The following is a 13,790-nucleotide window of genomic DNA, read 5'->3' as shown; positions in this document are numbered from 1 at the left end:
ATATCTCTTGTGATAGGTAGGTACTATTGTGTCCTGGGTATACAGTGGATATATCTCTTGTGATAGGTAGGTACTATTGTGTCCTGGGTATACAGTGGATATATCTCTTGTGATAGGTAGGTACTATTGTGTCCTGGGTATACAGTGGATATATCTCTTGTGATAGGTAGGTACTATTGTGTCCTGGGTTTACAGTGGATATATCTCTTGTGATAGGTAGGTACTATTGTATCCCGGGTATACAGTGGATATATCTCTTGTGATAGGTAGGTACTATTGTGTCCCGGGTATACAGTGGATATATCTCTTGTGATAGGTAGGTACTATTGTGTCCCGGGTATACAGTGGATATATCTCTTGTGATAGGTAGGTACTATTGTGTCCTGGGTATACAGTGGATATATCTCTTGTGATAGGTAGGTACTATTGTATCCTGGGTATACAGTAGATATATCTCTTGTGATAGGTAGGTACTATTGTGTCCTGGGTATACAGTAGATATATCTCTTGTGATAGGTAGGTACTATTGTATCCCAGGTATACAGTGGATATATCTCTTGTGATAGGTAGGTACTATTGTGTCCTGGGTATACAGTAGATATATCTCTTGTGATAGGTAGGTACTATTGTGTCCTGGGTATACAGTGGATATATCTCTTGTGATAGGTAGGTACTATTGTATCCCGGGTATACAGTGGATATATCTCTTGTGATAGGTAGGTACTATTGTATCCTGGGTATACATTGGATATATCTCTTGTGATAGGTAGGTACTATTGTGTCCCGGGTATACAGTGGATATATCTCTTGTGATAGGTGGGTACTATTGTGTCCTGGGTATACAGTGGAATATCTCTTGTGATAGGTAGGTACTATTGTATCCCAGGTATACAGTGGATATATCTCTTGTGATAGGTAGGTACTATTGTGTCCTGGGTATACAGTGGATATATCTCTTGTGATAGGTAGGTACTATTGTGTCCTGGGTATACAGTGGATATATCTCTTGTGCATTGCTTCAGTATTGTTCCTGTTATTAAATTTAAAACATGTCGGTCGGTCCTGGTTTTGTTAAAGTGTTGTTAATGACAATGACGATGGTTAAAGAGATGCATTGGTAGTGCCAATTTACATTTTATGATTCAGACATAAAGTGTCATGACTACATTACATTGTGTATTTACAGGATGATGCAGGGTCTCCAGGAGGAGTATAAGGACTCGGAAACACAATGGATGTCGTGGAAGGTGTCCGAGTTCTGTGTAGCTAAATACTCTCAAGATGGACGTTGGTACAGGGGAAAGATCCAAAAAATACTCCATAAAAATGTCATGGAGGTTAGCGTTGTTTTCGCAGAGGTAATGTGATAACATAGAAGCCTCCATGTTTTCTATATTGGGACAGGCTGTTGTTAGGCCTGTAAATTGTTGTTATAGGTAAGGGGTACATTAGAGGATATTTTGTCTAGGAGGTGGGTTAAATTAAATCATTGTGAGGATAGCACAGCAGATAGTAAGTGATTCTCTTTACTAAGCAACCTTTTTCATGTTTCCAATGGAAGATGATGTCAATTATAATAACATTTATATGTGTACCTTAGCTACACCTGTTTTTATCATGTACTTGGTGTAATACTATGTTCAGGTGAAGCTCGTGGATTATGGCTACACTTGTTCAGTTAGTCAGAATCAGCTGCGTCCACTGGCCAGGTTTTTCCTTAAAGACATGGCTTTTGCCTTCCACTGTCACCTTGCATACCTAGTTCCTGCTGGCGATGGACAGAAATGGTCACGCACTGCATGCGAATACATGGAGGACGCTGTCCAGGGCGTTAATCTCTACTTAAAAAAAGAGGTACAATATATTTAACTCTTACTAACCGACACTTCTATATTTAGAAATAAATTGGACTTTGAAACGTGAATCTGTATGTTTGATGTATATTTATAACATTGCTGTGTGTATTTTGATGATTTTTAGGGCGACATGGAGAATTCATCACTGGCTATAGATCTATTTCTAGAGGAACACATCGCAGAGAGTGCTCTCGAGCCATCTAAACACAGGTTCGTCAGCCTTAGGGAGAAGATTGTGGAACAAGGTCTAGGGATACCAACCAAGAGGTAACTACATAAAAATATCATTTAATACACTGGTAGTCTCTCAATGGTTTGTAATCAATACCGTACCATTTAATACACCGGTAGTCTCTCAATGGTTTGTAATCAATACCGTACCATTTAATACACTGGTAGTCCCTCAATGGTTTGTAATTAATACCGTACCATTTAATACACCGGTAGTCTCTCAATGGTTTGTAATCAATACCGTACCATTTAATACACCGGTAGTCTCTCAATGGTTTGTAATCAATACCGTACCATTTAATACACTGGTAGTCCCTCAATGGTTTGTAATCAATACCGTACCATTTAATACACTGGTAGTCTCTCAATGGTTTGTAATCAATACCGTACCATTTAATACACCGGTAGACTCTCAATGGTTTGTAATCAATACCGTACCATTTAATACACCGGTAGTCCCTCAATGGTTTGTAATCAATACCGTACCATTTAATACACCGGTAGTCTCTCAATGGTTTGTAATTAATACCGTACCATTTAATACACCGGTAGACTCTCAATGGTTTGTAATCAATACCGTACCATTTAATACACCGGTAGTCTCCCAATGGTTTGTAATCAATACCGTACCATTTAATACACCGGTAGTCTCTCAATGGTTTGTAATCAATACCGTACCATTTAATACACCGGTAGTCTCAATGGTTTGTAATCAATACCGTACCATTTAATACACTGGTAGTCTCTCAATGGTTTGTAATTAATACCGTACCATTTAATACACCGGTAGACTCTCAATGGTTTGTAATCAATACCGTACCATTTAATACACCGGTAGTCTCTCAATGGTTTGTAATCAATACCGTACCATTTAATACACCGGTAGTCTCAATGGTTTGTAATTAATACCGTACCATTTAATACACCGGTAGTCTCAATGGTTTGTAATCAATACCGTACCATTTAATACACCGGTAGTCTCTCAATGGTTTGTAATTAATACCGTTCCATTTAATACACTGGTAGTCTCAATGGTTTGTAATTAATACTGTACCATTTAACACCGTAGTCTCTCAATGGTTTGTAATCAATACCGTACCATTTAATACACCGGTAGTCTCTCAATGGTTTGTAATTAATACCGTACCATTTAATACACTGGTAGTCTCATTTAATACACTGGTAGTCTCAATGGTTTGTAATTAATACCGTACCATTTAATACACTGGTAGTCTCAATGGTTTGTAATCAATACCGTACCATTTAATACACCGGTAGTCCCTCAATGGTTTGTAATTAATACCGTACCATTTAACACCGTAGTCTCTCAATGGTTTGTAATCAATACCGTACCATTTAATACACCGGTAGTCTCTCAATGGTTTGTAATCAATACCGTACCATTTAATACACCGGTAGTCTCTCAATGGTTTGTAATCAATACCGTACCATTTAATACACCGGTAGTCTCTCAATGGTTTGTAATCAATACCGTACCATTTAATACACCGGTAGTCTCTCAATGGTTTGTAATCAATACCGTACCATTTAATACACTGGTAGTCTCAATGGTTTGTAATTAATACCGTACCATTTAATACACTGGTAGTCTCTCAATGGTTTGTAATCAATACCGTACCATTTAATACGCCGGTAGTCTCAATGGTTTGTAATTAATACCGTACCATTTAATACACTGGTAGTCTCTCAATGGTTTGTAATTAATACCGTACCATTTAACACCGTAGTCTCTCAATGGTTTGTAATCAATACCGTACCATTTAATACACCGGTAGTCTCAATGGTTTGTAATTAATACCGTACCATTTAATACACTGGTAGTCTCTCAATGGTTTGTAATTAATACCGTACCATTTAATACACTGGTAGTCCCTCAATGGTTTGTAATCAATACCGTACCATTTAATACACTGGTAGACTCTCAATGGTTTGTAATCAATACCGTACCATTTAACACCGTAGTCTCTCAATGGTTTGTAATCAATACCGTACCATTTAATACACCGTTAGTCCCTCAATGGTTTGTAATCAATACCGTACCATTTAATACACCGGTAATCTCTCAATGGTTTGTAATCAATACCGTACCATTTAATACACTGGTAGTCTCTCAATGGTTTGTAATCAATACCGTACCATTTAATACACCGGTAGTCTCTCAATGGTTTGTAATCAATACCGTACCATTTAATACACCGGTAGTCTCAATGGTTTGTAATCAATACCGTACCATTTAATACACCGGTAGTCTCTCAATGGTTTGTAATCAATACCGTACCATTTAATACACTGGTAGTCTCAATGGTTTGTAATTAATACCGTACCATTTAATACACTGGTGGTCTCTCAATGGTTTGTAATCAATACTGTACCATTTAATACACCGGTAGTCTCAATGGTTTGTAATCAATACCCTACCATTTAATACACTGGTAGTCCCTCAATGGTTTGTAATCAATACCGTACCATTTAATACACCGGTAGTCTCTCAATGGTTTGTAATCAATACCGTACCATTTAATACACCGGTAGTCCCTCAATGGTTTGTAATCAATACCGTACCATTTAATACACTGGTAGTCCCTCAATGGTTTGTAATCAATATCGTACCATTTAATACACTGGTGGTCTCTCAATGGTTTGTAATCAATACCGTACCATTTAATACACCAGTCTCTCAATGGTTTGTAATCAATACCGTACCATTTTAATACACCGGTAGTCTCTCAATGGTTTGTAATCAATACCGTACCATTTAACACCGGTAGTCTCTCAATGGTTTGTAATCAATACCGTACCATTTAATACACCGGTAGTCTCTCAATGGTTTGTAATCAATACCGTACCATTTAATACACCGGTAGTCTCTCAATGGTTTGTAATTAATACCATACCATGTAATACACCGGTAGTCCCTCAATGGTTTGTAATCAATACCGTACCATTTAATACACCGGTAGTCTCAATGGTTTGTAATCAATACCGTTCCATTTAATACGCCGGTAGTCTCTCAATGGTTTGTAATCAATACTGTACCATTTAATACACCGGTAGTCCCTCAATGGTTTGTAATCAATACTGTACCATTTAATACACCGGTAGTCTCTCAATGGTTTGTAATCAATACCGTACCATTTAATACACCGGTAGTCCGTCAATGGTTTGTAATCAATACCGTACCATTTAATACACCGGTAGTCTCAATGGTTTGTAATCAATACCGTACCATTTAATACACCGGTAGTCTCAATGGTTTGTAATTAATACCGTACCATTTAATACACTGGTAGACTCTCAATGGTTTGTAATCAATACCGTACCATTTAACACCGTAGTCTCTCAATGGTTTGTAATCAATACCGTACCATTTAATACACCGGTAGTCTCTCAATGGTTTGTAATTAATACCGTACCATTTAATACACCGGTAGTCTCTCAATGGTTTGTAATTAATACCGTACCATTTAATACACCGGTAGTCCCTCAATGGTTTGTAATTAATACCGTACCATTTAATACACCGGTAGTCCCTCAATGGTTTGTAATTAATATCGTACCATTTATCAACTACTTCGTTTATTACTGCTGGGGTTGTTTGGGGACAAATATAAAAGTGTCCATTACAATGAGTAATTGTTTTTCATTTCTTAACTACTGTATAGAATTTTACCCCTGGTAACTTGGGATATACAGATTGGTGTGACTCACTGTTTGTATAACTACTGTGTAGAATAATTGTACGTATGATTGTGTTACGACAGGCGTGAGGTGATGACGACACCACAGGAGGCTTTAGAACCTACAGAGATCATTTGTCAGGAACCTCGAGACGTGTCTTGTGTGTATTACTTCCCTGCTGACGTGCCCAACTCTTCATCCATTGAAGGAACTCCAACCTATGTAGACCTGGAAGGAGTTATCTACATACAGGACAACAAAAATGGTAGGTGTCACTCTCTCAAATCAAACATGTTATTATTTCAACAGATAGTATTTTGATTGAACCTGAATGCTAATAAATAGAGAAGCATATCACTCACCATGACCAGTTGGCCGAGATCTTTCTAATCTACCATGGCATGTGGCCTGTCCTGGTCTGACATGATTACAGGTAACACCCATTAACATTACAGTCTAGTATAAACTAACAATCATAGCTGGGAGGCCTTTACTGCAGTTGTTTTATTGTAACATTCAGTTGAATGAAATGAGATAATTTAGATAAGAATTTAATTATGAAGTTACAGTTAGTGATTGTATTAGATAGATTGTCGGGATATGGATATTATTATCAATTGAGTTAATCTTTGCTTACTTGACAGATGTTGACAACATTATCATCTGAAAAGCTCTTGAGTTAACATTATTATCAATTAAAATTGGAACTTCACTTGTTATTGTTACCTATGATTATAATTAAAAGCTTAAAGTGTTATTAATTTCATTGATGTTGACACCTCCAATGTATATTTTGCTAGCTATAAGTGTTTACATCAGGAAATCAGATAGAAAATAGAAATATCTAGAAAGTAGTGGATCAGAGTGCTTTATTAAAAGTATGTTTCAGTTGAATTATAATATTGACATGTTGATATATTGAACTGTATTCATCAGAAAGTTTTAAATGTATCTGTTTATCTACAACCAGTACAATAAAATCTATATTTTGTATATTCTTGATTATTTTGAAGTGTGTAAACTTCTTGTACTGTACGTACTGTACAGTTAATTTCTTTTACATTAGTCATGATTATCTTCGCAAACAGACCAGCTAATGTACTTACTGAACAGGGGCCGCGGTGGCCCTCCACCTCTGGGTTGCGAGTTCGAAACCTACGTGGGGCAGTTGCCAGGTACTGACCGTAGGCCGGTGGTTTTTCTCCGGGTACTCCGGCTTTCCTCCACCTCCAAAACCTGGCACGTCCTTAAATGACCTTGGCTGTTAATAGGACGTTAAACAGAAACAAACCAAACATACTGAACAATATCAAAATTGTCTAATTCTTTGTTGAATGGCACAATTCGGATAAATTATATGGAGGAAAAGGTTAAGTACAGAAAACCAATATTTATTGGAATACATGGAATGAAAAATTACAAAAGTGCAGGGGCTAGTAGAATTCTGATCAGGGCCAGTGGAAAAATTAGGCTACTAGCCCTTGGACTAGTGAAAAACTTTCAGAATTGTACATCCCTGCATTGTACTACAATTATCACACATAAACCATTACCCCAAATATGTCTGTTAATCAAAGTGTGGAATATTCTTCAAGGCCAAATTTGCAGAAAAAAAATGTGTTCATCAATTTATGTGTTTGGAATGAGTCAATTATAAATAATCAGAGTTAGAAGTATCACTAGCTAGAAATTATTGTTTTAGTTGAAAAATTTGCACGTTGAACTAAGACATTTACCATATGTTACAAATCAGCATAGAATCCCAGTGGTTGTCTGAAAAGTTAGATTGTAAAGAAAAGAATCTTCAGAAAAAAAATTGAATATGATACCAAATTTTTGTGTGCTTTTGTAGAAACAACACTAAAGAATCTTGCCAAACGTCTGAATAGGAAGTTTAGTGACAGTAAACCCCATGGCTTTGATGTGGACTGGAAGAAGGGCCAGGCGTGTGCTGCCAAGTTCCACCTGGACCAGCTGTGGTATCGGGCTCAGGTGGTGCAGATAGAGGCAGAAGGCATAAAGGTTAAAACTCATTTCTCTGAAACCTAAACCTATATATCCATCAAATTTAATGTATTCATACCCCCCACAACAGTAAAGTAAGAGTGGGTTAGTCTGGAGTCACTTTATATAAGATGTTTTATATTTAACAGATACTGTCAGGTATTCATGAGAATGTTGATAATTGGGGTCATAAATGCCAGGAGCATAATATTATATTTGTAAACATATTTCTAGGTTCTGTGAATTGCATTCATCATTTTTAAACCTCTTTTTGTTAGGTCAGTTTCATAGATTTTGGAAATTCAGAAACTGTTTCACCGGACCAACTACGAGCAGATGTAGCTGAGTTCATAGATTTACCACAGCTGTGTTTCGAGTGTGTTCTCAACAACATTTCACCTGTAAGTACCTGTTGTATGACATCATCAGAATTTACTAGCAAGTTCCAGTACCTATAGTAGTCACCTGTCTACTTACACAGACGAGTACCAGTAACTATAGTAATCACCAGTCTATTTACAGACGAGTACGAATTATTTAACGATCACCTGTCCGTTTACACAGACAAGTACCAGTAACTATAACGATCACCTGTCTATTTACACAGACGAGTACCAGTAACTATAACGATCACCTGTCCGTTTACACAGACGAGTACCAGTAACTATACTGATCACCTGTCCGTTTACACAGACAAGTACCAGTAACTATAATGATCACCTGTCCGTTTACACAGACGAGTACCAGTAACTATAACGATCACCTGTCCATTTACACAGACGAGTACCAGTAACTACAACGATCACCTGTCTATTTACAGACGAGTACCAGTAACTATAGTAATCACCTGTCTACTTACACAGACGAGTACCAGTAACTATAACAATCACCTGTCTACTTACACAGACGAGTACCAGTAACTATAACGATCACCTGTCTATTTACACAGACGAGTACCAGTAACTATAACGATCACCTGTCTATTTACACAGACGAGTACCAGTAACTATAACGATCACCTGTCTATTTACACAGACGAGTACCAGTAACTATAACGATCACCTGTCTATTTACACAGACGAGTACCAGTAACTATAATGATCACCTGTCCGTTTACACAGACGAGTACTAGTAACTATAATGATCACCTGTCTATTTACACAGACGAGTACCAGTAACTATAACGATCACCTGTCCGTTTACACAGACGAGTACCAGTAACTATACTGATCACCTGTCCATTTACACAGACAAGTACCAGTAACTATAACGATCACCTGTCCGTTTACACAGACGAGTACAAATTATATAATGATCACCTGTCTATTTACACAGACGAGTACCAGTAGCTGTAACGATCACCTGTCTGTTGACACAGACAAGTACCAGTAACTATAACGATCACCTGTGTATTTACACAGACAAGTACCAGTAACTATAAAAATCACCTGTCTATTTACACAGACAAGTACCAGTAACTATAACGATCACCTGTCCGTTTACACAGACAAGTACCAGTAACTATAACGATCACCTGTCTATTTACACAGACGAGTACCAGTAACTATAACGATCACCTGTCTATTTACACAGACGAGTACCAGTAACTATAACGATCACCTGTCTATTTACACAGACGAGTACCAGTAACTATAACGATCACCTGTCTATTTACACAGACAAGTACCAGTAACTATAACGATCACCTGTCCATTTACACAAACGAGTACCAGTAACTATAACGATCACCTGTCCGTTTACACAGACAAGTACCAGTAACTATAGTAATCATCTGTCCATTTACACAGACGAGTACCAGTAACTATAACGATCACCTGTCCATTTACACAGACGAGTACCAGTTACTATAACTATAGTAATAATCTGTCCATTTACACAGACGAGTACCAGTTACTATAACAATCACCTGTCCGTTTACACAGACAAGTACCGGTATCTATATCTATCATCTGTCCGTTTACACAGACAAGTACCAGTATCTATAACGATCACCTGTCCGTTTACACAGACAAGTACCAGTAACTATAACGATCACCTGTCTATTTACACAGACGAGTACCAGTAACTATAACGATCACCTGTCCATTTACACAGACGAGTACCAGTAACTATAACGATCACCTGTCTATTTACACAGACGAGTACCAGTAACTATAACGATCACCTGTCTATTTACACAGACGAGTACCAGTAACTATAACGATCACCTGTCCATTTACACAGACGAGTACCAGTTACTATAACTATAGTAATCATCTGTCCGTTTACACAGACAAGTACCAGTATCTATAACGATCACCTGTCCGTTTGCACAGACAAGTACCAGTAACTATAACTATAGTAATCATCTGTCCGTTTACACAGACGAGTACCATGTTTACACAGACGAGTACCAGTTACAATATATGATCATTATCTCCTGTCCATTTACAGACAGTGGTCATTTCGACCCCTAGATGAGTGATCTGATGATCATGTGTGATTGGCAATGCCTTCCCTCTTAGTTCAGTATCGGTCACCCTCTCATTTTTGTACCCATTTCTTGTTTTCTCAGATGACAGAGGACGGCCAATGGCCAATACCTGTATTAGATCAGATACACAAGTTAATTGTCTCCAAGCTATGCACTGTTGAGATAGTGGTGAGTATATTTTGTGAAGTACCATTATATTACAATAATCTTTACAGGTTGTGATATTGTATCTAGTTTGAGAGTTATTTCTGGATCTTTAGACCTAGTCTGACTTGTGATGACGTTATTGACTGACCATTACAGAAACAATAGTCCTGTATATTTAGCTCACCTGCCCTCAAGGGCAAGTGAGCTTATGCCGTGGTGGGGGCCGTCCGGCCGGCTGTCTGGCGCCAACTTTTTCATTCAAACAACTTCTTCTCAATAACCAAGATGCCCAGGGTTTTGATATTGGGCCTGTAGCATGCTGGGGTGAAGGGCTACCAAGTTTGTTAAAATAAATGACTTTGACCTTCATTCAAGGTCACATCGGTCAAATAGGCTCTAATCTTAAAACGACTTCTTCTCAATAAACAAGAGGCCCAGGGACTTGATATTGGGCCTGTAGCATGCTGGGGTGAAGGGCTACCAAGTTTGTTCAAATAAATGACTTCGACCTTCGTTCAAGGTCACATGGGTCAAATAGGCTTTAATCTTCAAACAACTTCTTCTCAATAACCAAGAGGCCCAGGGACTTGATATTGGGCCTGTAGCATTCTGGGGTGAAGGGCTACCAAGTTTGTTAAAATAAATGACTTTGACCTTCATTCATGGTCACATGGGTCAAATAGGCTATAATCTTACAACGACTTCTTCTCAATAGCCAAGAGGCCCAGGGACTTGATATTGAGCCTGTAGCATGTTGGGGTGAAGGGTACCAAGTTTGTTAAAATAAATTACCTTGACCTTCATTCAAGGTCACATGGGTCAAATAGGCTATGATCTTCAAACAACTTCTTCTCAATAGCCAAGAGGCCCAGGGACTTGATATTGGGCCTGTCTGTAGCATGCTTAGAGCCAAGAGTCACCAAGACCCGATCTTAGGCCAATAGTATGCTGGAATGAAGGACTAGAAAATATATTGACATGAATAAACCTACTTACCTTGATATTTGAATAAAGTGGTTATCGGCATAGTATCTAGAAATGACCTCAATCAACTGCCAATTTGCTGTAGAGCCAGGTGAGCAATATAGGCCCATTGGGCCTCTTGTTATTTTGTGAAATAATAAATCCACATATATGCTGATAATAAAATATATTTTCTTTTGCAGAAAATTGAGCATAACTTACAGGCAAGTGTGAAACTGAGTCCACCAGGAGTAATCGATCTTGGGGATATGCTCTGTTACCGTGGTGACACCTTCCACCCTGACAACACCAGTGAACTTGTAACTCAGAGTCATAAAATATCCAAGGTTATTGAGGTGTGTAGTCAGACCAACATCATCCACTTATTAAAGTGCTACAATCGTTCAGTTGATTTGGCATTAAATTGATATACAATTGTATATAGTAATGAAATCAAAATTTGATGAATGGCTGTTGTATTCATATATAGGTGTGAGGACAGACTTATACATTATAGTTACTCTAGATCTGTGGAAATTGATCCTGCTTATTGATTACATTTTGTAATGTACTGGTCATAGTTATTTTAAAGATGTTAGCAGTCCTCATATGACCCTGTTTCAAGGATGATAACTCAAACAATTACATATAATTGCCACATATTTCTTTTTTTACTTCAGAAGAAAAACCCATACAAGATTACGGAGATGATGCCGCCGGGCGAGTACTTTCCTGTGATCATCACGCATGTTGAGGTGCCTAATGTGGTGAGTAGATATAAATAAAATGATGGTAAATATCCTGTCACCTAAAACATAACATGAAATAGTTAGAGGTAATTACCCAACCTGGTTTTAGTAAATATGGTGGCCTGGCATTCATAGCTTATCTTATGTCGTTCATACCTAGAAACCTGTGATAGCAATGTGTCTAGTTTACTTTTATTATGTCTAGTTTACTTTTCACTTAATATTGACACGAAAAGGTTATAGTGATCCATCATCATAACATTTGATTAAAATAACCCACAAAACCTATTTAGCATGGGGTTTGTGTTATATTTAACATGGGTTTAACTATCAAAGCTTAAGTTAACAGGACCTTTCTCCTTGTATTGGGCAATCCCAGGACCTATCAGTGTATGTGATAACCCTATAGTACCTATCAGTGTATGTGATAACCCTATATGACCTCTCAGTGTATTTAATAACCCTATAGGACCTCACAGTGTATGTGATAACCCTATAGGACCTCACAGTGTATGTGATAACCCTATAGGACCTGTCAGTGTATGTGATAACCCTATAGGACCTATCAGTGTATGTGATAACCCTATAGGACCTATCAGTGTGTGTGATAACCCTATACGACCTCTCGATGTATGTGATAACCCTTTAGGACCTGTCGGTGTATGTGATAACCCTATCGGACCTATCAGTGTATGTGATAACCCTATATGACCTATCAGTGTATGTGATAACCCTATAGGACCTCTCAGTGTATGTAATAACCCTATAGGACCTCTCTCTCTGTATCAGGACCTCTCTTTCCCTGTATCAGTACCTCTCTCTCTGTATCAGGACCTCTCTCTCCCTGTATCAGGACCTCTCTCTGTGTATCAGGACCTCTCTCCCTGTATCAGGACCTCTCTCTCTGTATCAGGACCTTTCCCTGTATCAGGACCTCTCTACCTGTATCAGGACTTCTCTCTCTCTGTATCAGGACCTCTCTCTCCCTGTATCAGGACCTCTCTCTCCCTGTATCAGGACCTCTCTCTCTCTGTATCAGGACCTCTCACTCTGTATCAGGACCTCTCTACCTGTATCAGGACCTCTCTCTCTCTGTGTCAGGACCTCTCACTCTGTATCAGGACCTCTGTCTGTATCAGGACCTCTCTCTCTGTATCAGGACCTCTCTTTCCCTGTATCAGGACCTCTCTCTCCCTGTATCTGGACCTGTCTCTCCCTGTATCAGGACCTCTCTCTCTCTGTATCAGGACCTCTCTCTCTCTGTATCAGGACCTCTCTCTCCCTGTATCAGGACCTCTCTCCCTGTATCAGGACCTCTCTCTCTGTGTATCAGGACCTCTCTCTCTCTGTATCAGGACCTCTCACTCTGTATCAGGACCTCTCTACCTGTATCAGGACCTCTCTCTCTCTGTGTCAGGACCTCTCACTCTGTATCAGGACCTCTGTCTGTATCAGGACCTCTCTCTCTGTATCAGGACCTCTCTTTCCCTGTATCAGGATCTCTCTTTCCCTGTATCAGGACCTCTCTCTCTGTATCAGGACCTCTCTCTCCCTGTATCAGGACCTCTCTCTGTGTATCAGGACCTCTCTCCCTGTATCAGGACCTCTCTCTCTGTATCAGGACCTCTCTCTCTGTATCAGGACCTC

At 38.7% G+C, this 13,790-nt stretch overlaps 1 protein-coding gene across 1 annotated transcript in view; it reads left to right on the top strand.

Moving 5' to 3' along the window:
• The window catches only part of LOC117328209 (RING finger protein 17-like), a 72,987-nt gene that overhangs the window by 49,589 nt on the left and 9,608 nt on the right, over positions 1-13,790 (top strand). The window contains 9 exon segments of the mRNA XM_033885651.1: positions 1,187-1,358; positions 1,645-1,854; positions 1,981-2,123; positions 5,870-6,051; positions 7,639-7,808; positions 8,069-8,191; positions 10,366-10,452; positions 11,598-11,750; positions 12,075-12,161. Of these exon segments, the coding sequence (XP_033741542.1) occupies positions 1,187-1,358; positions 1,645-1,854; positions 1,981-2,123; positions 5,870-6,051; positions 7,639-7,808; positions 8,069-8,191; positions 10,366-10,452; positions 11,598-11,750; positions 12,075-12,161 (1,327 nt within the window).

The sequence above is a fragment of the Pecten maximus genome, chromosome 5 (assembly GCF_902652985.1).
Source record: "Pecten maximus chromosome 5, xPecMax1.1, whole genome shotgun sequence".
Classification (NCBI taxonomy): domain Eukaryota; kingdom Metazoa; phylum Mollusca; class Bivalvia; order Pectinida; family Pectinidae; genus Pecten; species Pecten maximus.
Note: the sequence above shows the minus strand (reverse complement) of the source record. Positions and strands in the feature narration are given on the sequence as shown.